Source organism: Peromyscus maniculatus, chromosome 7 (assembly GCF_049852395.1).
Source record: "Peromyscus maniculatus bairdii isolate BWxNUB_F1_BW_parent chromosome 7, HU_Pman_BW_mat_3.1, whole genome shotgun sequence".
Taxonomy (NCBI): Eukaryota; Metazoa; Chordata; class Mammalia; order Rodentia; family Cricetidae; genus Peromyscus; species Peromyscus maniculatus.
Genome location: NC_134858.1, coordinates 41,235,323 through 41,262,519, shown reverse-complemented (window position 1 = coordinate 41,262,519; position 27,197 = coordinate 41,235,323). Strand labels below are relative to the sequence as shown.

The 27,197-nt window shown below is 51.8% G+C and overlaps 2 protein-coding genes and 1 long non-coding RNA gene across 11 annotated transcripts; 1 reads left to right on the top strand and 2 right to left on the bottom strand.

Annotated features, from left to right (window-relative positions):
• Positions 1-984: 984 nt before the first annotated feature.
• Slc37a4 (solute carrier family 37 member 4) lies at positions 985-7,198 on the bottom strand. 6 transcript variants are annotated; one of them, XM_042280767.2, is made up of 11 exons: positions 7,054-7,198; positions 6,571-6,732; positions 5,409-5,750; positions 4,543-4,775; positions 3,980-4,223; positions 3,373-3,531; positions 3,078-3,163; positions 2,480-2,593; positions 2,243-2,308; positions 1,791-1,929; positions 985-1,671 (listed from the first exon to the last, which is right to left on the bottom strand). In XM_042280767.2, the coding sequence occupies exons 3-11, from the start codon at positions 5,554-5,556 to the stop codon at positions 1,505-1,507; spliced, it is 1,356 nt and encodes a 451-aa protein (XP_042136701.1). In that variant the 5' UTR covers positions 5,557-5,750; positions 6,571-6,732; positions 7,054-7,198; the 3' UTR covers positions 985-1,504. The 6 variants fall into 6 exon arrangements, with proteins under 6 accessions (XP_042136701.1, XP_076432206.1, XP_042136702.1 ...); XM_076576091.1 differs by lacking the exon at positions 2,243-2,308 and having other exon boundaries at positions 7,054-7,174; XM_042280768.2 differs by lacking the exon at positions 6,571-6,732 and having other exon boundaries at positions 7,054-7,168.
• On the top strand, positions 1,556-3,530 carry LOC143274237 (uncharacterized). The gene is made up of 2 exons (XR_013052721.1): positions 1,556-1,716; positions 2,942-3,530. It is a non-coding gene; the product is annotated as an uncharacterized LOC143274237 (long non-coding RNA).
• Positions 7,199-10,746: 3,548 nt separating the features above from the next.
• Hyou1 (hypoxia up-regulated 1) lies at positions 10,747-25,090 on the bottom strand. Of its 4 annotated transcripts, none has more exons than XM_006992782.4 (26): positions 24,937-25,090; positions 23,902-23,999; positions 23,599-23,692; positions 23,373-23,451; positions 23,092-23,246; positions 22,889-22,965; positions 22,411-22,592; positions 22,029-22,144; positions 19,720-19,912; positions 19,442-19,576; positions 19,238-19,320; positions 18,982-19,114; positions 18,643-18,830; positions 18,234-18,372; positions 16,609-16,669; positions 16,370-16,449; positions 15,776-15,961; positions 15,476-15,648; positions 15,196-15,283; positions 14,967-15,089; positions 14,663-14,796; positions 14,447-14,531; positions 14,060-14,300; positions 13,920-13,970; positions 12,211-12,261; positions 10,747-12,121 (listed from the first exon to the last, which is right to left on the bottom strand). In XM_006992782.4, the coding sequence occupies exons 1-26, from the start codon at positions 25,056-25,058 to the stop codon at positions 12,060-12,062; spliced, it is 3,129 nt and encodes a 1,042-aa protein (XP_006992844.2). In that variant the 5' UTR covers positions 25,059-25,090; the 3' UTR covers positions 10,747-12,059. The 4 variants fall into 4 exon arrangements, with proteins under 4 accessions (XP_006992844.2, XP_006992845.2, XP_006992846.2 ...); XM_006992783.4 differs by having other exon boundaries at positions 24,790-24,954; XM_006992784.4 differs by having other exon boundaries at positions 24,593-24,952.
• Positions 25,091-27,197: the final 2,107 nt, after the last annotated feature.

The following is a 27,197-nucleotide window of genomic DNA, read 5'->3' as shown; positions in this document are numbered from 1 at the left end:
TTGGGGGGAAGGCATGGGAGGGGAAGGCAGAAATGGTAAGGGCGGTCTGCAAAGGTGAGGTACCGTCTGCTAGTAGAAAACAGAACAAATTGATGTTCATTAGCTAACATCATAGTTTGACTCTTGAGCCCTACATGCAGTCCCAGAATTGCTGGTTTCCTGGGAGCTTCATGTGTGGTGGTGGTGGTGGTGGTGGTGGTGGTGGTGGTGGTGGAGGATGGAGCACTTATTAGCACTTAGAATCAAACTAAGTGTTATCTCAGTATGCACTCTACCCTAGGATGGGCATCCTATTACAGACAGAATTTAGCAAATTACCAAATACTTGTGCTTCAAAGCCCTCAAGCCAGTTACTGATGGCCTGAGTTTGGATCCATGCTTTCTGACCTCCCTCCATCAAGTCATTTAACCTGCCTGTAACCCAAAAGTGTACAGTGTTCAGCTGAATGTTGAGCTTGTACTCAACATTTATACTTCTCCTGTCTCACTTCAGAGAAAAAAATCTTTCCCTTTGTGGATGGAAAGAGCAGTTACTGATAAGAATACTTTTCCTGGTGGCTGGAGAGATGGCTCAGAGGTTAAGAGCACTGGCTGCTCTTCCAGAGGTCAATTCCTAGCAACCACATGGCGGCTCACATCTATAATGAGAGCTGGTGCCCTCTTCTGGCCTGCAGACATACATGCAGGCAGAACACTGTGTACATAATAGATAAATCTTAAATATAAATAAATTAATTAGTTAAACTTTCTCAAGGAAAGCTGTGTCTAGCTTACATCTCCTTTTGAAAGGATAAACCAGCCGAGCGGTGGTGGCACACACCTTTAATCCCAGCACTGGGGAGGCAGAGCCGGGCGGATCTTTGTAAGTTCGAGGCCAACCTGGTCTACAGAGCGAGATCCAGGAAAAGCGCAAAGCTACACAAAAACCCTGTCTCAAAAAACCAAAAAGAGAAGAGAAAAAAAGAAAGGATAAGCCACTGACTGTTTAGTATCAAATCTAGTTTTATTAATCTGTAACAAGTCGGCTTGCCTGCTATATTCCCCCGTTTTGTCCCAGGGTATTGGTGAGAATGGTGGCTTCCTTTTCCCCTTGGGGACTGAGGTATTGGCAATAACTTTGCCCCTGCCAAGAAGCCTTGGGCTACAACAGAAAGCACAGGCATTAATGTTCTGCAGCTGCAGAGACAGGTTCATCTCGCTAGGAGATGGGCACAGGGCAGAACCTAGGAAAGGAAGGACAGAGGAGACACCCTGAATGCAGGAGTTGTCTGTCTGCTAGAAGGTAGAAAGAGAAGCTGGTGGAGTCTAAAAACAAAACATCATTTAAATAGAGCATAGGATGGGGAGTTGCGATCTTATTAGCCACTGACAACTTGCAGCACCAGGGAGGTCTCAGGAGACAGTGTAGACACAGAAAGGTTCTATGCTAACCAGAGCAGCTTCTCCCTTTCTATGCCCTGCCGAGGAGGCTGAGGTTGGGGATGTTCCATAGTGAGTACTCTCTTTACTCTGCCTTCTTGGGTACTCGGCCCATCTTGGTGCGGATATTTCGAAGCAAGAAGAAGACAACTGTGCTGGCTATACAAACCACTTCCGCCACCCAGAAGGCTGTGCTCCAGCTGTAGTGCTTGGCGATGGTGCTGAAGGGTAACCCAGCCAGAAATCCGCCCACTGTTGGGAAGAGAAGAACCTGAGCCACATGTAAGGCTAAAACAGGTAGGCAGTTCTGTCTCTAGCAAGCCTGAGCAAGGCAGTGCCAGGAGGCAGCTATTCCAGAAAGTACCACTTACCATTTGCCATGAGTCCCACAATGGCATGAGAGGTGCCACACAAGTTAGGAGGTGCACTCTCATTGGCTATGACTCCAAACAAGGCAATGGGGCCGTAAGAAGAGAAACCAAACACAGCTCCCAACACCAGGATCCAGATCTGCAAGGGCAGGGAGAGGTGGCATTGAGAATTAGTGCCCACAATTGCCTAAGGAGAAAAGAGTGCCTAGCCCTTAGTCAAGCCATGGTCAGCAGCCACCCTCACCCCACTCCCAATACAGCTGGTGATACAGAGGGTAGTGAACCAGCCCCAGGGGCCCAGGTGGACGGGGCAGGGGAGGTAAGAGCCATCCCTCCTGAGTTGGATGTTGGCTGTTTCAGAATTTGTACAAGCTGGGCTGGTTAGGGGCAAGACAGGGGTGAGACAAAAGTGAGACAGACCAGGAGGAAAACCAGAGATATCTTTAAGGCACCTCGTGCTCCGTAAAGCCCGTGAGCTCAGCCAGAGGATGGAGAGCAGGAGTCCAGAAAGCAACGTCCTAGAGAGCAGAGGAAAGAGAAGAAAACCAGGCCCAGAGTGGAGGGGGACACAAAGTGCCAGAGAGAAAGTAAGGTATAAGCAAACTGCACAGGGAGGAGGAGCTGGCCAGGGGAGAGAGTCCTACTTTCTCTCCTTGTACCTTGCAGCTTGCCAGGTTCTTTATATTTACCTTGGGTGAGTCACTGGTCACCGTTACCCGGAAGAGGAACATGGATGCTGCCATGCCAGCCATCATGAACAGCAACAGGCCATGACGAGGGTTCCCATACATAGACAGCCCTGCCTACGGGTACAGTGCCAGCCATATCAGGCCCTCCGAGCAAGGCAAAACACCCCCACCCCTGGACTCTGACACAGCAGGGCTATTGCTGACAGGTCTTTGGCAATCTGTCACAGTTCTTGGCCTCAGACAGCCCTGGGAGGCCCTGGGAGCTGCTTGGTGATCTGAGGCCAAATTCCACAACATCCCTTCCTCCACCTTGGGGCAGGCATGGGACACGTGCTAGGGAGCTGCGCCTAGTCCACTGCACCCCTAGTTTTCTTGGGGCAGAGAAGCCTACTGAGAGATTCTAGTTGTCTTTGCCATCAGTTAAAACTTTTCCCACCCGTCTTATCTCCACATCTCAAGCAGATAAGAGAAGCCTGGGGTCATTCCTGTCTCACACAACTTCTGTGCCAACCAGCCCACACGCCAGGACTCCCATCCCTCCATTAGGTAGTCCAGCCATGCAAGGGAGATGGAAAGGGCCTCTCTTCTGCTGACTCACCTTGGCCATGGCCCGGTCTGACAGATAGCCGGCTGCAATGCTGCCCACGAGGCCGCCAACCTCCAGGGCACTCATGTAGGAACTACCTGCATGGAGAATTGTGGGGAGACAGAGGGCAAGAGAATGAGAAGATGTTTCCCTACTGAGGTTATCCCAAGATACAGAGACACACCTCCAAGGGTGCCCAGCCTCAGGGAAGGAGTCAGCGGATAAACAAAAGCAGAACCTGGATAGATATCCCATCTGCATTGGCTCCTGCTCTTCATCCCCTTCCCTGTCCAGACACTCATCTTACCCACAAGGGCGGACTGCCCTCTCTCCTGGATAAGGAAGAACTGGCCCCAGTCTGTACAGCAGGTCTTTACTCCAAAGACTACAAGGTAGCCAGTGGAGAGCACCCAGAGATAGGGGGACAGCAGCAGATCCTGTAGGGTGCTGTCCTCCTTGGATGAACCTGGAGGTAGGAAGAGGCCAAACAGGATTTAGGCTCTGCTCCTGCTGGCCTGCCGCTCCCGGATCACCACCACCACCATTTTAACCAGCTGCATGGCTACAGTCTGGGCGCCACCGGGACGGACGTGACGGGTAACCCTTCAAACCCCTCTACCCTGCTGCGAAGGCCTCAGCAAATGATAGAGAAACTGAGGACTAGCACGGAGAGAAGAAGACACCCAAACCACTTAAGGTGTCATCCAGAACAGAGAGGTCTGTGCTGCCAGAGAAGGCCCAGGATGTGCTGGCTTTGACTTAAGGATGGAATTTTCCTTCCCCACACTCCATTGCCATTCCTTCGCCTACGTCCTTTGAAAAGCACAGTGCAAGGCTTAAGCTAATCGGAACAAAATTGTGCCAAGTAAAGGGTGAATGAAGGTGCCTTAAGGGTCAGCTTGGCAGAGGCTCACCCTTTTTGCCCTTGGAGGGGGTAGGGTCCAGATTTCGGAGTCCAACATCAGCAGGTTCATTGTGGATGAGCAGCAGGCAGAGGACAGAGACAACCACGCAGAGTGCCCCAGACAGGGCCAGGGTGCTGCGCCAGCTGTAGCTCTGGGCAAGAATCGTGGCCAAGATAGGTCCCAAACCTCCAGCCAGGTTCATGCTGGTCGACAACACAGCCCACCAAGTGCCGAACTGGGATGGCTCAAACCACTGTGACAGAAGCAGGCAGAATAGGTAGCTGGCTTACAGTCCACATTGAGAGAATAGCTCAAATGCACAGACCCAGAGACTCCAATTACAGGGATGAGGGGTAGAGTGCTTCTACTTGGCAGAGCCGATTCCCCCATCTGCCACCCGATCCCACCACTCTCAGTCTCCTAAAATATCCTGACAAGCAGCAGGAGCTGGCAGAGACATCCTAAGAAACCTGCTATGGGTTGGGGTGAACGGGGTGTGTAAAGAAAGGGTGTTCCCAAGTTCTCATTAGGTACCCTCTGCCGCTCCAGACAGGCTTGTGGGATGCACTCACCTTCCTCAGGATCTTCCCACAGGGGGGCCAGCCCAGCCCCTGTGCCAGGCCATTAAGAAACCAGAGAGCAGCAAAGACTGGCACTGTGGAGCTCCACGAGAAGACGACGTTGACCAGACCGACGAGGAGCAGCCCAGAGGAGAAGAGCCAGCGAGCGCTCATCTGATCAGACAGCACCCCACTCACAAACTTGCTGATGGCATAGGCTGCCGACTGGCTGCTGGTGATGAGCCCTGCAGCGAAGGGGAGCAGGGGACAGGCCACCTGAGCGGTTAGGGACAGGGTGAAAGGGGTTCCTTCCCGGAGCAACAGCAGGACCCGTGCTGCACATTTGACACTGTCCTGCCTGCTGAGCCATGTGTCACAGGCCCAGGCTGACTTGGGACTTCTCAGCCTCTCGGATAATTCTATCTGCAGCTGTCTGAACTAGAAGGGTGATGTTTGCCTCCCTGGAATTTGCATTTCCCACCTCCCCTGAGTGCCAACTGAAGGCCCCAAGAAGTGCTTTTGCCCCACCATGTCTGAAACGTGGAGGGAAGGGCTCTAGAGTGAAAGATCTTATTCCTCCTGGAGGGAGCATGGCAGGCCACATCAAATCACGGGTGCTGCCTTCCCAGCGCTCGCTAACCTGCAGGTATAGCATGCACCCACAGAGCCCCCCTAAATGTGCCTCCCCCGGTACATGTGGGTCACAGGCATACACACCAGATAACCAGCTAGCCTCAGTCCTTCTTCACCCACACCCATGCACATGGAGCTCAGCCTCTGTACGTGGCACATGCTTGACTGACTTCATGCTTGTACACACCACACTCCAAACAGTGTATCCCACGGCCCACTACCCTGCCCTCCCAAGGTAGGCTTACCCAAATCGTCCTTGTCCAGAGCAATCTCTTCCACCAAGGATGGCATGACGAAGGAGAAGGTCTTGCGGTTAAAGTAGTACAGGCTGTAGCCCCCAAACATGGCTGCGAAGATGACAGCGCGATAATAGCCATAGCCCTGGGCCGCCATGGTAGAAGCAGCGGGCCCAGCAGGCCAGGTCACAGTGCTTCTGAGCCCAGCCTCTTGACTGCTCCTGCTTGCAGCTCTCTTGGTGCCCAGATCTGCTGAGCTCTGTTTTTCTGCTCCCTCCTCCACCCAGGCTCTTTATAGCCGCCTTCTGGACAATCATTAAGCCTGGGGCAGCAACTTGGGAACCCAGTGTCCTGAGAGAGACCAGAAAAGAGTGGATTACTGAAAGCCAAACTGGGGGAGGAGAGGGTCCCCGAGGGAGGCGTGCCTGTCCCCACAACTTCTGCCTTTCCCTCCTCTCCCATGTCTTCTTGCCTGTGAAACCAGCGGTGATTAAAGGTTCAGCCTAATTAGTTTTGTCTGCCTGAGCCCAGGGGAGGCAGGGGTAGGATGAGAGAGCGGAGCCCAGTACACCCCTGCTCCCTTCCTTAGTCAATGAACTTTCTCATTCACTCAGGTTCAATGAGGGTTCCAGGTTGCCAGGCATCATGAAAGGAGCTAGATTGGTTTTACACCCAGTCTCTTTCAATCAGGACCCTAAAAACCCCACTTCTGAGCCTTCTAGAGCTGACTGACCCCAATGCTTAGCACACAATGGGCTATAACTTTGCTAATAGGTATCCCCTTTATCGTGGGAAACATTCTATGACCCCCTCGTGGTGGTCATAGTGAACAGTGTATACACTTTCCTTATACACACAATGATAAAACTTAAATATATAAATTAGGCCTGGTAAGAAATTAATAAAACAAGTATAGCAATACACCATAATAAAAGTTTCTTAAAGTCTATTAATGGTTTATTTATGGAATTTCCCATTTCATTTTCCCACTGCGGCTCGCCTCGGTCACTGAAATGTGCAAAGCACAGCAGTGGATAAGAGGTAGCTAAGCTGGATGCAGTAGTTGCAGAATTTTAGCGGCGGGCAAACCCCTCAGTTCACTGTGACATGGAGAAGGCGAGCTAAGGGTTCAGGGTGAGAGCCCTCGGAACTGCCTCTGGGTCCCTATTACCCTGCGACATCAGTCAGGCTTCGGTCCCGCGGGGGTGTGAGCACAGCAGCATGTCACCGCGGCTTTCCGCTCGGCTGCGAGAGCGCTGGAGCAGAAGGAGTGGGCGCGAGGGAGCCGCACGCAGCCTCGGGAGGCCCCTCGCTTTGGCGGTCCAGGGTTGGCCTGTCAGGATGGGCAGGCGGCGCTGATCAGCACCTGCCCTGCACCCAGTGTCCTCAAGCCACCCGGGACACCCGACTCCAGCCTGGGAACTGCGGGTCCCAGGGACAGGAGCAGGAGAGCCGCGGTAACAGAGCGCTGCAGGCACGAGGGCGCGGCGTCTGCACGACCCGCTGTCCCTGGCCTGTGGAACTGTCGCCATGCCGGAAGGGCAGTTACAGGGACAGCCTCCTCCGCAGTCGGAAGTCAGGGGAGCCCCAAGGCCCCAGGATTGCCCTCCGGTCCCGCCCTCACTGGCGCCCCTCCCTCGCATGCCACCCCTACCTGGACGGAGGCGGTAACCACACTAGGACGGGGGCGGGGCCTGAGGGAGGCTGGTGCGCACGCACAGAGGTGGGCGGGGCTCGGCTTAGCCTTGCGGCTGATGGCTGTCGCCCTGGGGTTGAAGGCGTCACCCTGCCTGTTACGCAGCTCCCTGCGTAAGGACAGTGACGCTTATAGGCTGAGCACCACATGTCCCCTTACGTTCCACCGACTATAGCGTGCCTCCAGTTACCCGTGCACATTCAGAAAACTAAAATAATCCCTGCTTGTAGGGACTTGGTATTTTCAATAAGAAAGAAATGCAGTCTACAGCACAATTGGTCATTTTACGTCGTGGTCAAGCTAATGGGAATAGAGACAAAACAATATAGCCCTAGCACTTAAAAGACACAGCCCTGGCTAAACTTTGGGTTCTTTTAAAATCTTTTTAATGGTCATGTATGCATATTCGGGGCGGGAGTTTGCGAGCATGGGGAGAGGCCAGAGGGCAGCCACGGTGTCATCCTCCTCCAGGATACCGTAACTTCCTCTGAGACCAGTCTCTCATTGATTAGGGTGGGCAGCACACCTGGCTGTTTCTTTTCCATTTGAGAGCTAGGGATGGAATGTAGGTCTGCTCAAACTCGTTACCATCGGAGACATCCCCAACCTCACATTCTAATCCTTGAGCCACGACTTTATGGAGACACGGTTACAGCCCAGGCGGGCCTGGAACTCTGGGTGATCCTCCTGCCTCTGCCTCCAAGTATCTAGGGTTACTGACATGCCTGTAACCTGACTTGGACCCAGCAGACTAATAGTGGCCTTGGGCAACTGTTCACTGTCAGCTGCCAACCTCAGCCCCTTTGGAGGCTCCACAGATGATTTGCATGAGAGAGCAGGAAAGTTAAGCCTGACCTTGACCAACTGCAGTCTCAACTACTCAGGATGAGACAGGAAGTTCACAAATTCAAGGCCTACCTGACCTACAGAATGAGTTCAAGATTGAAAATGAGTACTTTGGCAAGACCCTATTAAGAAAAAAAAAAAAAGGAGGGTGGAGGGCTGGAGAGATGGCTCAGCAGTTAAGAGCACTGGCTGCTCTTCCAGAGGTCCTGAGTTCAATTCCCAGCAACCACATGGTGGCTCACAACCATCTGTAATGGGATCAGATTCCTTCTTCTGGTGTACATGAAGACAGCCCTCATATACATAAAATACATGAATAAATAAATAAATCTTTTTTAAAAAAAAAACAAAGTACAGTGAATGTATATCAGTTTAAGAAAAATGATATACTTGTGTGTTCGTTCAACTGGTGGACAAAGGCAGGTTAAATAAGTGCAAAGTAAATCCTCTTTGGAAACCCAGAACTCACTGTGCTACCAGCCTTGGGATTAATTTTTTTTTTATTTTATAATTTAATTTGATTTTACATATGAGCCACGGATTCCCCTTTCTTCCCCCTCCCGGGCTTAATTTTTTTTAAATTAAGAATCCTCACCCTGCTGGGCAGTGGTGGTACATGCCTTTAATCCTAGCACTTGGGAGGCAGAGACAGGTGGATCTCTGAGTTTGAGGCCCAGCCTGGTCTACAGAGTAAGTTCCAGAACAGCCAGAGCTGTTACAAGAGAGAGGGGGGGGTGGGAGGGAGGGAAGGAGGGGAAGGGGGGGAGAGGGGAAGAGGGGGAGGGGGAAGGAGAGGAGAGGGGGAGGAGAGGGAGAGGAGAGAGATTCCCATCCAGCTGAGAGAGAGAGAGAGAGAGAGAGAGAGAGAGAGAGAGAGAGAGAGAGAGAGAGAGAGAGAGAGAGAGAGAGAGAGATTCCCATCCAGCTGTGGAGGGGCCCCAAAACAGCTTAACCACACAGCAGCTATGACAGGCTTAGGAGCCCAGACACCGTTTCTGTGGCAGGCTTATTGGCAGGCCACACACTCAGATCCAGGAAAAGCCATAAGCTGACACCACGCAGGAATCCAGCCAGGGATGGGGAAGTACCTAACATCCCCCAAATTCCAACCATTAGATAGTCCAGTCTAGCACACACCTCTTTTTGCTTTACAGACACCCTTAGACAAATGTCAGCCAATCAGGGTCCTGGATGCTGGAAATCCCTTCACCCCAAGCTCTGCTATGGTAAAAGCCCTACCCTGCCTGGGCTCAGGGCTCTCTGCTCTCACCGCTGTGTGGGACGGACAGACCGAGCCCTGGAGCTTGAAAAAAGGCTCTTTGCTTTTACATTCAGGATTCGGTCTCCATGGTAGTCTTTTGGGGGTCCCTGAGATTTGGGCATAACACCAAGTACAGGAGCCTGTGCGTGCGTGCATGTGTGTGTGTGTGTATGTGTGTGTGTGTGTGTGTGTGTGTGTGTGTGTGTGTGTATGTGTGTGATGGAATGGGAGATTCCCTTAGTTAGGCATAGATGTGTAATCCCAGCACTTGGAAGACAGATGGTTCAGCAATTAAGAGAACATACTCCAGAGTACCTTAGTTTGGTTTCTAGCACCCACGAGGTGGCTCCTAACCACCTGTACCCAGACCCTTTGGGTTCATCAGGCATCTGCACATAGGTATACATACTCACACATATACATATTAAAAGCAATTTTTAATTGGGGGTAGAGGGATGACTCAGTGGTAGGAGTACTTTCTTCCAACAACCTGAGTTTGGATCACTGTCCCTAGGCTAGGTGGCTTACAATCATCTAACGTCAGCTCCAGGGGATCTAGTATCCTCTTCTGGCTTCTACAAGCACCTGCATGAACACATGATATGCAGAGACATGCACACCTATGTATATGTGCACATAAAATAAAAATTTGGCTTTTATTCCATATGTTAAAATTTAAAAAATAAGAGGGTTGGGGATTTAGCTCAGTAGTAGAGCGCTTGCCTAGCAAGCACAAGGCCCTGGGTTTGATCCTCAGCTCAAAAAAATTTTTTTAAAAAATAAAAAACAAGGGGGCTGGAGAGATGGCTCAAAGGTTAAGAGCACTGAATGTTCTTCCAGAGGTCCTGAGTTCATTTCCTAGCAACCACATGGTGGCTCACAACCATCTATAATGAGATCTGATTCTCTCTTCTGGTGTACAGGCAAACTTGCAGAAAGAAACCTGTTTACATAATAAATAAAATAAATCTTTAAAAAAAAAACTTCTCTTATTTAACAGATGTAAGATGTGGGGACAATTAAGTGTATGTATTCCCTCCCCTTGTATGTATCACCCCTGTAATTACCACTCAGATGAAGGGATCTCTTTATTTATTTGGGGAAGTCTCAAACCTACTCCACAAAGTTTTAAGAATAATATTGACTTCTCAACAAATGTTAACATTGTAAAGTTTACCTAATTTCTCTGCATAAATATTAATAAATACGCCCATTCCCAAGGCATATGAAAGCTGCTGGCATCATTAAACACTAATTTCAATTTGGGGCCCGAATATTACTGTAAAAACAAGGCTATTCTCCTATATAGCCACAACACCATTGTCACACTCAACACAAGTCATGAGTGTGTCAGAAATGTAAGCATGTTGCCAGGTGGTGATGTATACCTTTAATCCCAGGACTCAGGAGGCTGAGGCAGGTGGATCTCTGAGTCCGAGGCCAGCCTGGTCTACAGAGCAAGTTCTTTAGATGGTCAGGGTTACATAAGAAGCCCTGTCTTGGGGAAAAGAAAAGAGGGTGGAGAGGAAGCAAAACACATAATCTATAGAAAAGAATATTTTATTGAAACAGTTTCTCAATTAACAATGGAACAAAGTACAATTTGATTCAAACCTGTCCAACCAGCCTGAACTGCTAATGAAAGAACTCAAACACACAGGAGGGGACTGACTGCAGGACCTTTAGGTCCCTCTGCCAATGTGGCAAAAACAGGGAGGTGGGGTTGTTGGGGGGGGGGGATGGACAAAATGACTGACATCCCAGGTTTGCTTTGCCCCAAAAATTGAGTAGCCCAGCTCCTGCTCCAGCTGCAACACTGGAGGACAGGCACTCTAGACGTGGGCATAACGGGAAGGGGCTTTCCCTCCTAGCAGGGTGCACTGGGAAGTTGAACCCTTACCCCTCTTCCTGACCCACAAGCCTGCCTGAGAGTGAGGTGGCATTTTTACATTCATACCATGGTCTCTCTGTCCCTCAGTCTTGGGAAGGGGGCTCACAGTAGATAGCACGTTTTTTTGGTCAGCCCAGGGGGGAAGAGGGAAAAAGCATGAGAAAAGGGATAGGGGTCCCAGGAACTGGGATAAGGATTACAAGTGCCTGCAGGATACTTGCATCCTTGCCAACCACTCTACATACTTTCCTGGGCCCAACAACCCACAGCAGGGGCTACAGGGCTTTCACATTCTCTCTCCTTCCATTGGGCAGTGGATGCCCTTCTCACTTGCTCCCTGCTTGCTCTGGCCACCAGGGGTCGCAGGAAGCATGAGAGCATGTTTACACAGTTCTGATGATGAAAGGCTGGGGGCTAAAGACCACAGCCCAGTGTATACTGGGAAGGCAAGAACAAAAGAAGAGGTGAGGAGGAAAGGCAAGGGAAGAGAAGACAGAGGAGAGGAAAGAGGCACTCAGGAACCGAGGGCGGTGACTGAGGCTCTGTAGACACTGGCCCAAATCGGACACTGATTCTGTGGAACAGGAAAGGATGTCAGGATGCTCAGAGAAGACTGAGTACTCTCTAGTGTCGCAAAACACCCTTCCCACTACCAGGTCTCCAACAGCCACTGGCAGCCATTCTCTCACTTACCCACAGGCAAACGATTAAGACATAATAGTGATTTTTCCCAAACACAGGGCCAGAGAGTAGGAGACCAGAGGGCAGAGCTGGGGACAGAACTAGATCCGGTTTCACCCATGGGGCTACTCCAGAGGGACTGCTGAGCAGCCGCGTCCTGTCCCAGCTGAGAGGAGGAACTTGAACCTCTAACGGCAGGACCAACCCCAGCCCCAACCCTGACGTGTAATAAATAGAGGTGGCAGGAGAAGGGGCTGGAGGCAAGTGGGGGGACAGGAGGTGGGGTTATAGTTCGTCGTTCTTCAAAGGCCGCTTCTGTCCTGCCGTCTGCTCTTCCTGTTCCGATTCTGCGGGACGGTGGAAAGAAAGAGGAGAAGGCTGTTCTTCTCTCCCTCTGCAACCCTAGCAGGCTGCCCAGACCCTGTGCTTCTCTTACCTGCTCCAGGACCTCCTATTTCCAGAGGCTCAGAGTCGGCTGCTTCCGTAGCTGCATTTTAGAAGGAAAATGTTATTCACTAAAGAAGTAAAACGCAGCCGGGCGGTGGTGGCGCACGCCTTTAATCCCAGCACTCGGGAGGCAGAGGCAGGCGGATCTCTGTGAGTTCGAGGCCAGCCTGGGCTACCAAGTGAGTCCCAGGAAAAAGGCGCAAAGCTACACAGAGAAACCCTGTCTCGAAAAATCAAAAAAAAAAAAAAAAAAAAAAAAAGAAGTAAAACGCTAATATTGAGTATACAAATCCAGATGGTAAATATTACAAGATGTGTGAGACACACTTAGGATCTCTGCCTCCTTTTTCTAATTTGTTTTTGTTTTTCGAGACAGGGTTTCTCTGTGTAGTTTTGGTGCCAGTCCTAGATCCTGCTTTGTAGATCAGGCTGGCCTTGAACTCACAGAGATCTGCCTGGCTCTGCCTCCTGACTGCTGGGATTAAAGGCATGCGCCACCACTGCCTGGCTCCTTTTTTAAATTTTCATTAAATATTTATGGGTGTTTTGCCTACATATGTACTACATATGTGCCTCCGAGGCTAGAAGAGGGCCTGGCTCCTCTGGACCTGGGGTTAAGACAGCTGTGAGCCATCCTGTAGGTGCTGGAAATACAAACTGGATTCTCTGCAAGAGCAGCCAGAACTCTTAAGCATTGAGCCACCTCTCCAGCCCCTTCCCCCGCACATTTGTGAATTTTAAGTTAGATAAATTCATTTTATGTACGAGTATTTTGCCTGCAAATATGCATGTATGTGCACCACATCTGTGCTTGAGTGCTTGATGCCTGCAGAAGACAGAAGAGAGCACTGGACCCCCGGCACTGGAGTTACAGAGGGTTATGAACCCGGGTCCTCTGCAAGGGCAGGAAGTGTTCTAACAGCTCAACCATCTCTCAGCAGCTTTGGCTGTCCTGGAACTCAGACTGGCCTCCGACTCAGAGATCTGCCTCTCCTGTGCTGGGATTAAGTCAAGTGCCACCATGCCCAGAAAATCTTTGCTTAAAAAACCAACAACATGGGACAGCCCGTGGTGGTGGTGGTGGTGGTGGTGCACGCATTTAATCCCAGCACTCGGGAGGCAGAGCCAGGTGGATCTCTGTGAGTTTGAGGCTAGCCTGGTCTACAGAGTGAGATCCAGGAAAGGTGCAAAGCTACACAGAGAAACCCTGTCTCCAAAAAACAAAACAAAACAAAACAAAACAAAAAACAAACCCCAAAACCCAGGATGTGTATGTTTTGCCTGTGCATGTGGAGGCCGGAGGCTGATGCAGGGTTTCTCCCTCACTGCTTTCTACCTTATACGTTGAAGGAAGGTCTCTCACTTGAATCCAGAGCTGCGATCCATCTAGATTAGCTAGCCACCCAGCTCTAGACAACTGTCTCCTCAACATTCTGGGATAAGTGGGCAGTATGCCTACCTGGCATTTATATAGGTGCTGAGGATTTGAACTCTGATCCTCACTGTGCAATTAAACACTTTAAACACTTTACCTATTGTCTCCCTAGGCTGTCTGTGCCTTTTTTCCTTCCAAAGAAAACTACTCTTAAAACTTAAAAGACCACCCACAATTCACGGGCTGAGCAGAAATAGACCACACTTGACATTCGCCTGCCCCCAGAGATTAACGAAATGTCCCAATCCAGCTCCCCCACTCACCAGTCTCTTCTTTGTTAGGCTCTAAAATGGGCTTTGCCTCTTCAGTCTGACCTGGAGGGAACCAAGAGTTAGCCGCAGCTCGGGAGAGATGGGGAGCTTTTCTTTGCCCAGTGACTGGAGCCAAGCACCCTCTCCCTCACCTGCAGGTGGAATGACCTTCTCCCCTTGGTCACCAGCACTGGCATTGACGGGAGGTTCTATCCGGGTGCCATTCTTGTCCTTGGGCCGTGGCCGGGGTTTGGTGAACTTGGCCTTATTGAGGAGATACTGTACCTCCCGGTCCAGGGCCATCATCTTGGCCTCAATGTCTTTCGAAAGCAGCACAGGCTTCTCTGTGGCAGGAAGCTTGGCCTGCTCGGCCAGAGTTGCATTCTTCCAGGCCTGTGGGTGAGGCCAGGGAAGACTCAGAACTAGCCACAGATTTGGCAGGTGTCACTTTCAACCAGTTAAGGCAACTTCTGTTGACTAGTAATCACCCTGCCATCCTTAGCACCCCGGGGTACCAGTCACATGGTCAAAGTGATTACCCAGGTGTCATTGATGACTTTCTCTAACGTTGTCATTTCCACCTCAGTGAAGATCTGGTCCATCTCCGGGATGAGCCGGGCACCCCTAGAAGCCAAAGAGGAGAAGATCAGCCTAGGGCAGAGGGCCTGGCCAGAGGAGCAGGAAGCTGACAGAGGGGGACGAATCATGGGCTCAGCAGGACCACACAAAGAAGAAAGGAAGCAGGGAGTACTCACTTGAGGAAAATGCTAGAGTGGTTGAGGAGATTATCCAGAGCTGAAAGCCGTTCTGGCCATTTTTTACGCTCTTCCACCCGAAAAAACAGCCCTTGGCATAGCTTTCTCAGCTCAGCCAGCTTCTCCTTCAACATCTGATGGACAGAGGAGGAGGAGGAGGGTTGAAGTGGGAACAGGAGCACCCTGGACCCAGTCCTGCATCTATCTTGCTTCATGGCCTGACACCTCAGCTCTTCTTGCTCTGGCCCTAGAAGGGGAGGCCAGCCCTCCCCATTTGCCTGCCACACCCCAGGGGACCCCTTACCACAGTGGTGGCCCCAAATCCCTCATCTTCCAGCCAGTTAGACGCGGCGCTGAGTTTGCCCGAGATCTCCTCCCGCTGTTCCTCAGTGGACACTTCCTGGTACTCAGGTTGGTAGAGCTTGTCCTGGTAAAGGACACAAATGCAGTGAGCTTTGGGGCAAGGATCGGAGCCCACGCCCCTAAGGGTAAGGTACGGGGTAGGGAGTGCTGCTGCTGCCCGGCCCACTAACCTGGGTCTCAAAGATGAACGCTTCCAGGCTGTTGGCAGCTTTCTCCCTTTCCTGCTTCTCTAGGTCTCGGAGGGTCAAGTCCTCAAGTCTGCAGAATGAACAAAAGGCGGGGGTGGGTGTGTGTGGGGTGTGTGTGTGTGTGTGTGGGTGTGTTGGGGGGGGTGTTAAGGTGGGGCTGGAACCTGGAGCCCTTCCAGGGTCGCCTTTCCACACCCACCCTGCTCACCTTACACTTACACACACACACACACACACACACACACACACACACGGCACTTACTTCTGCACAGAACGAGCCAGCTCATCCTCTGGCAAGTCTGGCAGGTCCAAGACAGCCAGCTCCACACCTATCTCCTCCACCATTTTCTGCTTCCGGGCAGGTTTCTGTTTTTTTTCTTCCTCGGGAGCTGGAGGGGCACCCTCAGGCCCCGCCTGCCCCTTCTCATCTGGCTTCTGAGTGGAAAGAGCGGTGACGTCAGAACAAACATTAGCTGCCCGCCTCCTCCAGGGGGCACAAACAAAGGGACTCCCGTTTACTCTCAGCCCCTGGACCCCCCGGGCTTCCTCTGCACCAGCTCACCTGGGCCCCAGACCTGTCTCCACTTTCTTTCTCTTCAGGTTTTTCTCCCTCAGGGGCCGCATCACCCTTCGGCTCAGCGGGTGGAGGCTGAGAGGTATCTTCCACAGGGGCTTCAGTTTCCTCCTTAGGCTCCCCCTGCTCTCCAGGTTCATCCTTGCTCCCCTCGGTAGGGCTCTCCTCTTCCTCCTGGGAGACATTTCAGAAACCCCAGAGGTTATATACACCACTAGCCGAGCCCATGGCCATGTGTAGCCTTGACCATATCTGCTCCTCTGTTTGGAAAGGAAACACGGCTCATGATGAAACCTGGGGACAAGCAGATGATACCGTGGACAAACAGTCAGGGGCTGTTGGAATTTGCAGAAATACAGGTTAACAAAGGGTAGGTAGGCGAGAATGAGAACAATAAGCCTTAGGCTCTGGTAATGGCTCCATCTAATGGAGCAGGAGGAGAGCAACCTGTCACAGGCTGAGGAGAGGCAAGATGAGGACCACTGAGGTCCAGGGAGTCCAGGCAGCTGGGATGCCCCCCAGACTCTGCTTCTGTCTACATTACCCAACCTCCTGCTATTCACCATGCTTTTCTGCCCTTACCTGTACAGAATCAGTACCATTCTCTTTGGCATCTGATGAGGAACCACCTCCAAACAGGCTGGAAATGGTGTTGCCAAGTTCTAGGAAGAAGGAAGCCCAGAGGTTCAAGAGGAAATCAAGCAGTGAACCCACTTCCTACCCCAACACCAATGCCATTACCTCCCCCAAGCACACTTGTATGTTCACTCTCGCTTGCTCACACACACTTGCACACGCACAGGAGCCCATCTGCATCTTACTGGTAAGAGTTGATTCTTCCTCTGGGTTGTCCTCCACCAGGGTCTCAAATACAGACTCCACCTATTTTGAAATAGGTTCAAATAGAGTTGCATAGTAACCCACACTGTTCCGTAAGCATGCTGCTTAGGCACACACTAGGAATATAAAATGACTTGCAGCCCTGGGGACTACTTTCTCACCTTCCTTTTCTAGGACTCCTGGATGGCCACACCCCTTTAAGTGCAGCCCTCTCAGGACGGCTCTCTCTCCTCTCCTTACAGCCCTCCATGTCACCACTTGGAAATGGACCACAGTTTCCCAGTGTGCCAGAAGATATTAACTCAAAATTACTCTTTAGAAATGGGCTTATCTGCTGGGCGATGGTGGCGCACGCCTTTAATCCCAGCACTTGGGAGGCAAAGCCAGGTGGATCTCTGTGAGTTCAAGGCCAGCCTAGTCTATAGAGAGGTCCAGGAAAGGCACCAAAACTACACAGAGAAATGCTGTCTCAAAAAACCAAAAAGAAATGGGCTTATCTGGAGGCTGAAGAAATGGCCCAGCAGCTAACAGCATAGGCTGATTTTCCAGAGAACTCAGGTATATTCCCAGCACTGACATGGTGGCTCTAACTCCAGTTCCAGAGGATCTGACACCCTCTTCTGGTCTCCTTGAGCACCAGACACACGTATGATGCAGACATATGTGCAGGCAAAATACCTATATACATTTTATTTTAAATTAAATTTAAAAAGGGTTTTCTCGGCAGGGCAGTGGTGGCGCCCACCTTTACTCCCAGCACTTGGGAGGCAGAGGCAGGTGGATCTCTGAGTCAGAGCCCAGCCTCGTCTACAGAGTGAGTTCCAGGAGAGTCAGAGAAACCTCATCTCAAAAAACATCAAAAATAAAATTTTAAGGTGTTAGGGATTTAGCTCGGTGGTAGAGCGCTTGCCTAGCAAGCACAAGGCTCTGGGTTCGACCCTTAGCTCCAAAAATAAATAAATAAATAAAATAAAATTTTAAAAAAGGGGGTGGGGAGGTCCTCTGGGCTGGTAAAGTGGCTTAGCAGGTAAAGGGTGCTTACTCTCACCAAAGGTAAAAGGAGAAAAAGCAACTCACTTTCTCTGGCCTCCACACGTACTGTGGCATGCCTGCACCCCACCCTCCATCATATACATACATACTCGAAAAGGGTTAAGGGTTGGAGAGACGGCTCAGCAGTTAAGAGCACTAGCACATGCAGGCAAAACACACAAGTTACAAAAAAATCTCTATTTCTCTCTAATAAAGTTACAATGATCGCCAGGCGGTGGTGGCGCACGCCTTTAATCCCAGAACTCGGGAGGCAGAGCCAGGCAGATCTCTGTGAGTTCGAGGCCAGCCTGGACTACAGAGTGAGTTCCAGAAAAAGGCGCAAAGCTACACAGAGAAACCTTGTCTCGAAATCCCCTCACTCCCTCACCCCCAAAAAAGTTACAGTGATCATCAACACGTTCTGGCCACGAAGAGCCCCACTGTGTTTAAGGCCAAGATTCATTAGATCTGCTCCCAAAATGCTTTGTGCTTATCCTATGAAACCCACTCTGGGAGGGCGGTGGGACCAAGGTTCACCAGCCCTACCCTGATAAGGGTCCCCGTTTGCTCTTACCCTATCTAAACTGAGCACCCCACTCTCATCCAGGTTGAAGTGGGCCTTGATGCCTTTGGACTCATAGTCGGGATATTTCTTGAAGCTCTCTCCCACACCTTTTAGCTTCACTGTGGTCAGATTCTGAGAGCCAAATACCCTGGTTAAGAAGGAAAAGAAGGGTTTGAGGAGACCCATTTGCCTCAACTCCAACTCCAGACCACGTGGCCTACTGGCACGAGATGTCAGGAGCCCTACACAGGACACTCAGAAGGATGAACCCTTTCTCCAAGACAGGCTGTTCACACCTTGACCCTAGCCCACTCTCAGCCCCGTAAGCCCCACACTGCCCTCCCCATCCTTAGGTCATCCAAACAGCAGGCACACCTCCCACGCTCCCTGGAGGTGCCATCCTGCCCCCGCCCCTCACCGAAGATCCTCAGGCCCCAGGAAGCCCAGGTCACCGTAGTTGATGTGGAAGTTGAAATCATGGCTGTAGCGGTTAAAGGTGATGACTTTGCGCTGAGGGTAGGGCCCCATTCTGGAGAAGAGCACACGTTTGTTGTGCTTCAGGCTTCGAACCCCAGGCTCCTCCTCCACCTCCCTTGTGAACTCCACCTACACAGGAGGCAAAGAGAAGGTGCCGTGGAGGACCAGGGAAGGTTCTGGGAGGAGGGGTGAGGGCACGGGATCTCTCTCGGGACAGGCTGAGGTGAACAGAGCTCTCACCAGGAGAAGCAGAAGGAGCACGTCACCTGCTCCGGCTTACCAGGATGGGGTAGATAACAGCATCCCGCACAACAAACGGCTTCACCTTGAAGGCTTTGCTGAGGGCCGCTGCCTGGTACACAGCGCCCATGGCGGCTGCTTCATCTGCATTGATGTTCTTTCCTAGCTCCTCCCTAGGAGACGCAAGCTTCAGCATCACCCACTGGGGAGCGGGTTCTCTCCCCTCATTCCTGCAGCTGCCCAGCCTACAGCGAGGCGGACCTAGACTCCGGGCCTAGCTGCCACACCATACTCACTTGCCCACAGCCTTCAGCAGCACCTCTTGAACTTTGGGAACGCGGGTGGCCCCGCCCACCAGGATCACCTGCTCAATCTCATCCTGCAGAAGGGGAAGGTGAGATGCAGGAGTTAACGCCCTTTCTCAGAACTGGCCTTTCCCTGACCCCTGGTGGGCATCGTCGGCACTCCGGCAGGCAGGCCTGCCTCGCGCATGCCCTCACCAAGCTCATCTCCGCACTCTGAAGGGCCTGCTGCACAGGCCCAGGCACTCTCTCAAACAAGTCTGCGCACAATTCCTCGAACTCCCCTCGGGTCACTTTTGCCTTGAAGTCCACATCGTCCATCAAGCCCTCAATCTGTGGGAAGAGGAATCTGTTCAGAGGTTCCGACCAGATCCTGCTCTCTGGGCCAGAGCAGAAAGAACTCAAGAAGGAAGACTCTCCACCCTTGTGGACTGGAGCCACTAGCCTGCCCTCCCACCAAGCTCCTATGTGGGCACCTGTGCCATGTGATCAGCATTGGCACTCAGGACCGTTTTCAGACGATTGGCTTCCCGAAGCAGTTTGGCCATGGCACGTGGGTTTTCCCGAACATCCTTGGCTTTCTGGCCCTTGCGCTGCTCATTGAAGAGCTTGGCCAGGTGTTCCCGCAGCCGAAGCTCCATCTCTAAGCCACCCAGGGTGCGGTCAAACCTGTTCAGGGAAGGGAGCAGGTAAAGTGTTAAGAACACAGTCGAGGGCACTCCCACTGGCACAAGAGACAACAGTACTGTGCCTGCAGCTCTCCACAACACAAACAGCAACTCAGAGTAGCAGCTCATCTCCCCAGCCACTCAGCAGGCTGACTGAGGAGCCACTATTGGGGTGTGAGCGGCAAGAGAAGCGGGGAGGTAGAAGGGACAGATTCCAAATGCCAAGGAGTTTACAATCTAAAAGACCACTGACACCCCAAATGTGAAACCACATACACGTTTTGAAAAAGCAGCACTCAGGCTGGGTGGTGGTGGTGGCGGCGGCGGCGGCGGCGGCGGCGGCGGCAGCAGCAGCGCACGCCTTTAATCCCAGCACTCAGGAGGCAGAGCCAGGTGGATCTTTGTGAGTTCGAGGCCAGCCTGGTCTACAGAGCGAGATCCAGGACAGGCACCAAAGCTACACAGAGAAACCCTTTCTCGAAAAAATCTAAGAGGGGGGGAAAAAGGAAGCACTCAGCATTAGGGAGACAGAGGCAGGTAGGTTTCTTTGAGTTGGAGGCTAGTCTGCTCTACAGACAAACTCCCAGGCCAGCAAGGGCTACACAGTGAGACCCTGTCTCAAAATGAATGAAGAAAAGTAGAGGAGGTTAGTGGAACACACACAGGAAGTCTGCACTACTCAGAGCAGCCAGAGAAACCTCCCCTGAAGCAGCACACTGGAACTGAAACCTCAAGAAGAGTTGGAGCTGACTAGATACGAGGAGAGTGAAGAGGCTGGCCAGGCAGTGGGGGCGCAGGCCTTTAATCCCAGCACCCGGTAGGCAGAGGCAGGAGGATCTGTGAGTTCGAGCCTGGTCTACAAAGTGACTTCCAAGATAGCCAGGACTGTTAAACAGAGAAAACCTATCTTGGGGGTGGGGGGAAAGAGTGAAGAACATTCTAGACAGAAGAGTTTTGCTGAAGACCCTGCAACAGGAAGTAGAATGCATGGCAAGCGCTAAAGAACGACAAATATATTCTTGAAGCATAAGAGGAGCCAGGCATCATGACTCATGTCTTTAACCCCAGCACTTGGGAGGCAGAGGCAGGCAGATATTTTTGAGTTCAAGGCCAGCCTGATCTACACAGAGAGTTCCAAACAGCTAGAGCTGTGTAGTAAGACCATCTCCAAAATAGAATAAAGAGCTCAGCCATAGTTACAGGAGGCAGGGATCAAACAGGCCCAGCAAGATCACTGAAGAAATGGATTACCAGCATAGCGGTATTTCATTTTCTCTTTAGTGGTACAGTGGATGAGACTAGGGCCCATGAACTGTAAGTCAGCCCCCAATGCTGAGCTATTGTCCCGACACCAGTATCTTAAGAGAACTTCCTACCTGAACAGTGAGGAGCTCAAAAAGGAGGTTCTAGAATTAGAGAGGCTTTGTTTTTTCATAGGGGGTGTCTCATGTATTCCAGGTTGGCCAAGGATTCCATAAATAGCTGAAGATGAGTTTGAATTTCTGATCCTTCTGCCTCTACCTCACAAGTACCAGGATTATACCTCCTTGCCTTATTTAGGAAGGCTTGTTTTTTAAATTTTGTAGGTCAGGAGACAGAGGCAGGACTGCCAGAAGTTTTTGACAAACCTGGTCAACACAGTATATTACAGAAACAGATAGTTCAGTAGCAGAATGCTTATGTCGTGTGTGTGTGTGTGTGTGTGTGTGTGTGTGTGTGTGTGTGTGTGTGTGAGAGAGAGAGAGAGAGAGAGAGAGAGAGAGAGAGAGAGAGAGAGAGACACCCTAAGTTCAACCTCAGTAAAAGGACACGGGCAGAAAGAGAAATAACGACAGTGAAAGGCATAACCTCAGTATGTCAGGAGAGCCAGAAGCGACTGCACCTGACACTCAACCTGTCTGTACTCCCGTGGACTTCCTTAGAACATGTTCAGGAAGTTACCTGCTTCGCAAACTCCCTAAACTGTCCCCCTCTCTCTCCCCGGCTCTCACTTCCTGTTTGGGAGCAGCCTCCCACAGGAAGTGATACTGTGTCCAGGAAGTGTGTTCCTTCAGGGATCATTAAAAAGGCACCTGAAATCCGGGAAGAAAGCCCCTCCTGAAGTCTTAGGAACTCACCCCACGCCGCGGATCTGCAGCTGTGGCTGCATCCCAGCCTCCTTGGTCTTCACGGTTTGGTAGGTCACAATGGTGCACACGGTGCTGCCCGATCCCATGTCATAGAACATGACATTCTGTGGAAGACACCAAGGGCACTGTCACAGAAACCTTATCAAATAAATGCAGGATGCCTGTCCCCTGCCTTCCTGGAAACAAAGAGCTGTCGTCTTTTACCATAAAGCTGACCAACTCCAATGGAGACTGAAGGGAAGCGACTGCCACACTTTGCCAAGGGATGGCCATGCAAACAGGATGCAAAGCGGGCCAAGGACCCTGCAACCTCAGACTGAGCAACTGTGCATTCGGCCGCCCGTCCGGAGGGGAGGCCTCCTCGGCTCACCTGTGCAGTGGAGTTGATATCTTTCCGGCGGAAGACGCCGTAGCTGAGGGCAGTGGCCGTGTTGTCGTTGATGAGCTGCAGCACCTTGAGGCCGGCCATCCGGGCAGCCTGCAGCACGGCTCGGCGCTCGGCCTGGTTGAAAAAGGCTGGCACGGTGATGACTGCATCTTTAATGGGTTGTTCTGCGGAGCACAAAAGAGCAGGATGGCACCAACTGCAAGCCTCAGACCAGCATTTCCAGACTCAGTACGACTGACTGAGGCAGGGAATTCTCTGGCTGGGGCCTATCGCATAGACTACAAGGTGTTGACTGGCCTTCCCTGCCCTCTCCTCACTAAATGCCAATAGCTCCAGTCTGTGACATTCAAATGTATCTTCTGGCACAGTCCAATTGTCACCAAGAAATAAAAGTGCCCCTGCTCGAGAGTCACTGCGATTTTCGGGGGCTCCCGGCCCCTGGCCCCATCTTGATACTCACCAGCAAAATCTTCAGCCAAGGAACGGGAGTAATTCAGAACCATGCCCAGCACCTCCTCAGGGGAGAATTGCAGCTGCCTGAGAAGAGGAGGAGGTTGAGACAAAGGGAGCCAAACACCAAGACCAATAATCATGAACACGTGCCAACGTGGAGCCCAGAGGGCTACTGAGACCACCTCCCCCCGCTGGACACTGGACACTCACGGACTGATCTGGAAGCGCACCGTCTGCCTCTGTGGGTCAATGTTTAGCTCATGTTCTGGGAAACGTTTCCGATACAGAGCCACGTGAGGATTATCTGCCTGCTTTCCTAGGAGGTGCTGGAAATAACGGAGCGTAGCCTTTGGGTTCTTGATGGCCTGAGAGGAGAAGGTCCAGTGGGTTCTTAGGTCCAAACCCACCTTAGCTCGCCTCTTGACATCACCACGGTGGACAAGAAGAGACCAGCCTCTGGAGGACAGTCAGGCTGTGGAGCTCCTACTCACCATGCCTGCTGCGCTGTCACCCAGAAACCTTTCGTTTTCTTTCAAGGTCACGGTCACTGGCGTTTTCCTCCGAGATTCCCTAAGGGAAAAAAACCAGCATTTGCCTAGCTTCCTGCAGCACGGTATGAACCTAGGAGCCTCCCCATCTCACAACGGGCTCAGCCACCCAAGTCTGCTTTGGACACCACAAATTAGATACACACCCTTGACACCGATCTAGCCTTACTTGTTCAAGACAATCTCCATGGGCACGCCAGGCTTGACAATGGCCACCTTCATGGATTCACTGCCCAGGTCCACAGACATCACAGCCAACGTGTCTGAAGGGAAAGGAGACAGTATGCTTGTCTGTTAGTTCTCTGCTTCCCACACCGTCCTGGGTTAAATCAAATAAAGCAGCCTACGTTCTATGGAGAAACATGGCAAAGACAAAGACAAAAGCCTAGATCCAGCAGCCCCACACACCCGAAAAGGCGCCTCTTCTTACGACTAATTTACTCTTCTTTGGATCCCTCTGCCAGGTACGTACCGCTCAGTGCCAACAGGTCTGCCAAGAGGATAGCCACCAAGGCCCAACAGAGCAGTCTCCTTGGCCTCTGTCTTCTTACTGTGGCTGCCATTATGACCCTGGCAGAGAAGGAAAAAACACTTGTAACTGGATGCTCTGTGTGAAGAAGGAAAGAGAACCACATCCCAGAACAGACACGCTCAAAGATTGCTATCTGTTGCACTTTTTGGCTAACGGCAGAGCGGCTTGCTCTCCTTCCCTTCTCTCCTGGGGAGTTTCAGTCATTCTCAACATCCCCCCACGTGTCCCACATTTGGGTCTGGTCCTTAGCTCCACCACATCTTTAGACAGACAAATAGGAAGGAGACTTGACCTTCTTTGCGTCCATGCAAAGGCAAGTAACTGGCGCACCACAGCACTGTGCGCGCTGTCAGACCCCTGGAGCTGGGCCAGGGACCCCTCGATACCTGCTCAATTACCTCCCACCTGGAGCTCCCCTGGTGGTGAGGAAAGCCAGGATGAGCCTGGACAGGAACTGGGAGGTGATGACGTTGGGGATGGCTGGCATGGAAGGGCCTGTCCCCTCCTCTGCATCCCTTAGAGTATTGCCCGACCCACCCTCCTTGCCCATCCCACTGCTGGGTCCTGCTGCCCACGCAGACGCGGTGCGGGCTAAGGTTACTGGCCGGGAGAGTGTTCACCTAAACCTCACCTGACGAAGGTGGAAGATCCCACTCCCGGAAATGGATTCGGCCCACCCCGAGCAGCGAGGGGGCAGCCCAGCGACTGAATTGTAAGGGCCGAAGGCACCGGTATCCGTGCGGCCCTCGTTCCCGCTACCGGCCCGCCCCCGAAGCTAGCACGCTGCCTCCCCTAGGAGCCGCGGCCCGGCTGCTGCTCCATCCTCACCCCCGCTCGCTCTGGCCTTCAGCTCCTGAGGCCCTGGCTCCAGGATCAATGCGGCGCGGACGTACCCACACGGCCAGCAGCACGACCCCAACCCCAGGCCCTTCACAACTCCCCCTCCGTTTGCAAACTGTTACAGTAGCCACCAACCTCTCCGCGGCGTCTCGCGCACCAGCCGGCCCCGGACGCGGCGCACGCTCATTGGCGCCTCCGCTGCCCGGCCCTGCGCCGCACACCTGGCCCCACCCCTGCGGCCCGGCGCGCGTTGCCATTGGGCCACGTAGTAGGCCCGCCCCCCTCTCCGGCTCCGCCCCCGAGGCGGCCGCGGGGCCCCAGCACCAGTTGGAACAAAACCGCCGGCGCCGGCTGCGGATTGGGCCACGTCACGGTTCGCGGCCGGGCTGCTCCTCGCGGGACTTGTGCCAGCCTTAGAGCTAGAAGCTTCGTTGCGGAGACCCAGTGGGACCCCGCGTGCGAGCAGGTGCAGTCGGGTGTTCGGAGCTCTCCAAGTCGTCTGGACGTCCGCGCGAAGGAATGGAACTGCGCTGCCTTCGCTGCGGCGTCGCGGAAGAGGCGCGTGCGTTTGGCAGCGCTAAACTGCCCTGGGCTTTGGCCAGACACCAGAGGAACGCTGCATTACTCCAACCTTCCTGTCCCATTGAGGAAACCTAAGCCACAAAAATGATGTTCGCTGATGGGCCGGAGATAACCGTGTTTGTGACAGAACTTGGCTTTAACTCTGAACTCCATTAGTAGGAGAGATGATGTTCCAAACTGAAAACAAGGCTTCATTTGACTATAATGTACATTATTCGTGTATTTCTGTTGCGTTAAGTCTTGTGTTTTCCTTTCTGTGTAACTGTTTGGGTCACAGAACTAAAGTTCTAATACACCCATCTCCCCAACTATTTTTCAGTCCTCTCTCCCCTTTCTATTAAGTTTTGGTCCGGTGGAAATACGGTCCTAGGAAAGTGCACATACTTTACAGCACCGTTCCAAAAAAAAAAAAAAAAATCAGTATTCAAGTGATATATAAATTAGAAATACAGGGGTTGGAGAGATCGCTCAGCGGTTAAGAGCACTGATAGCTCTTCCACAGGACCTGGGTTCAATTCCCAGCATCCACGCGGCAGCTAACAACTGCCTGTAACTCCAAGATCTGACACCCTCACACAAACAGGCAAAACATGCAGTCAAACCACCAATGCACATAAAATGAAAATAAATAAATTATTTAAAAAATAAATAGAAGCCAGGTGGTGGTAAACATCTTTCATCCCATCAATCCAGGAGGCAGAGGCAGATGGATCTCACTTTGTAGACCAACCAGGCTGGCCTTGAACTCACCGAGGTCCGCCTGCCTCTGCCTCCCAAGTGCTGTGATTAAAGGCATTAAAGGTGTGTGCCACCACCGCCAGGCCATTTGTTTTTTTTTAAAACAAGGTCCTGCTATGCAGTGCTAGTCTGTATTGGACAGGTACTCAATGTTATGCCCAGATTGCGGGTACCCCCAAAAGACTGCCGCAGTGACCGAATCTCGTATGTAAAAGCAAAGAGCCTTTATTTCAAGCATGAAGCTGGGTTTCTCTGTCCAACACAGCAGTGAGAGCAGAGAGCCCCTAGCCCAGGCAGGGTAGGGTTTTTTTTTTTATCATATTAGAGGTTGGAGTGAAGGGATTTCCAAGGTTCAGGACATTGTCTGGGGGTAACAGCAAAAAGGAGAAATAGGTGTGTGCTAGACTCAAGGATGTCTGGCTCTTTTATCTAACCTTATCTAATGGTTGGAATGTTTGGGATGTCAGGTACACTTCCCCATCCCTGGGTGGCTTTTCCTGGATCTGGATGTTGCCTACTTAGTGTCTGGGCCACTAAGCTTGTCAAGACAGCTGTGTAGTCAAGCTGTTTTGTGCCCCGTCCTGTCTTGTGTCGTACACACACACACACACACACACACACACACACACACACCGCTCATGTAGATGAGTCTGGCTACTGACCATGAATTTGAGGAAACCTACCTGCCTAAGATTCTGCCTCTTGAGTGCTGGGATTATGAGTATGTGCCACTATGCCTAGCTTCTGTTTTTGTTTTGATTCTATTTTGTTTTTCAGTTTTGAGGCAGGGTCTCATGTAGGCTCACCTTGGATTCGGTCCTCTTGGCTCCACCCCTCCATTGCTTAATTGCATGGAAAAATATTTTGTTTCTCAATAGTAACTCCACTTTTGGTCAAAGAGGCAATACATTACTTCCATCCTTATTTCTTTGCCCCTGGAGAAACTACAGTGAACTATGTCCAGTGGTTCCATGCACTATTAAACCTATCAGTTGATTGCTCATCTAGAGGCTGTTTCCTGTTCCTAGGAGAACTATTACCCCCAGAATACCCTTGATGGGGACAGTGCTATTGCC

Excerpts from the sequence above, each read along its gene's own strand:
- Slc37a4 (XM_042280767.2), bottom strand. The coding sequence starts at position 5,556 with ATGGCGGCCCAGGGCTATGGCTATTATCGCGCTGTCATCTTCGCAGCC. Across the intron at positions 3,532-3,979 it reads CCCCTCCAAGGGCAAAAAGG|GTTCATCCAAGGAGGACAGC; the intron begins GTGAGCCTCTGC and ends TCCTACCTCCAG. Across the intron at positions 1,672-1,790 it reads TGTGGGACTCATGGCAAATG|TGGGCGGATTTCTGGCTGGG; the intron begins GTAAGTGGTACT and ends TCTTCCCAACAG.
- Hyou1 (XM_006992782.4), bottom strand. The coding sequence starts at position 25,058 with ATGGCAACGCGCGCCGGGCCGCAGGGGTGGGGCCAGGTGTGCGGCGCA. Across the intron at positions 23,693-23,901 it reads AGACCTGTTGGCACTGAGCG|ACACGTTGGCTGTGATGTCT; the intron begins GTACGTACCTGG and ends CTTTCCCTTCAG. Across the intron at positions 22,145-22,410 it reads ATATCAACTCCACTGCACAG|AATGTCATGTTCTATGACAT; the intron begins GTGAGCCGAGGA and ends TGTCTTCCACAG.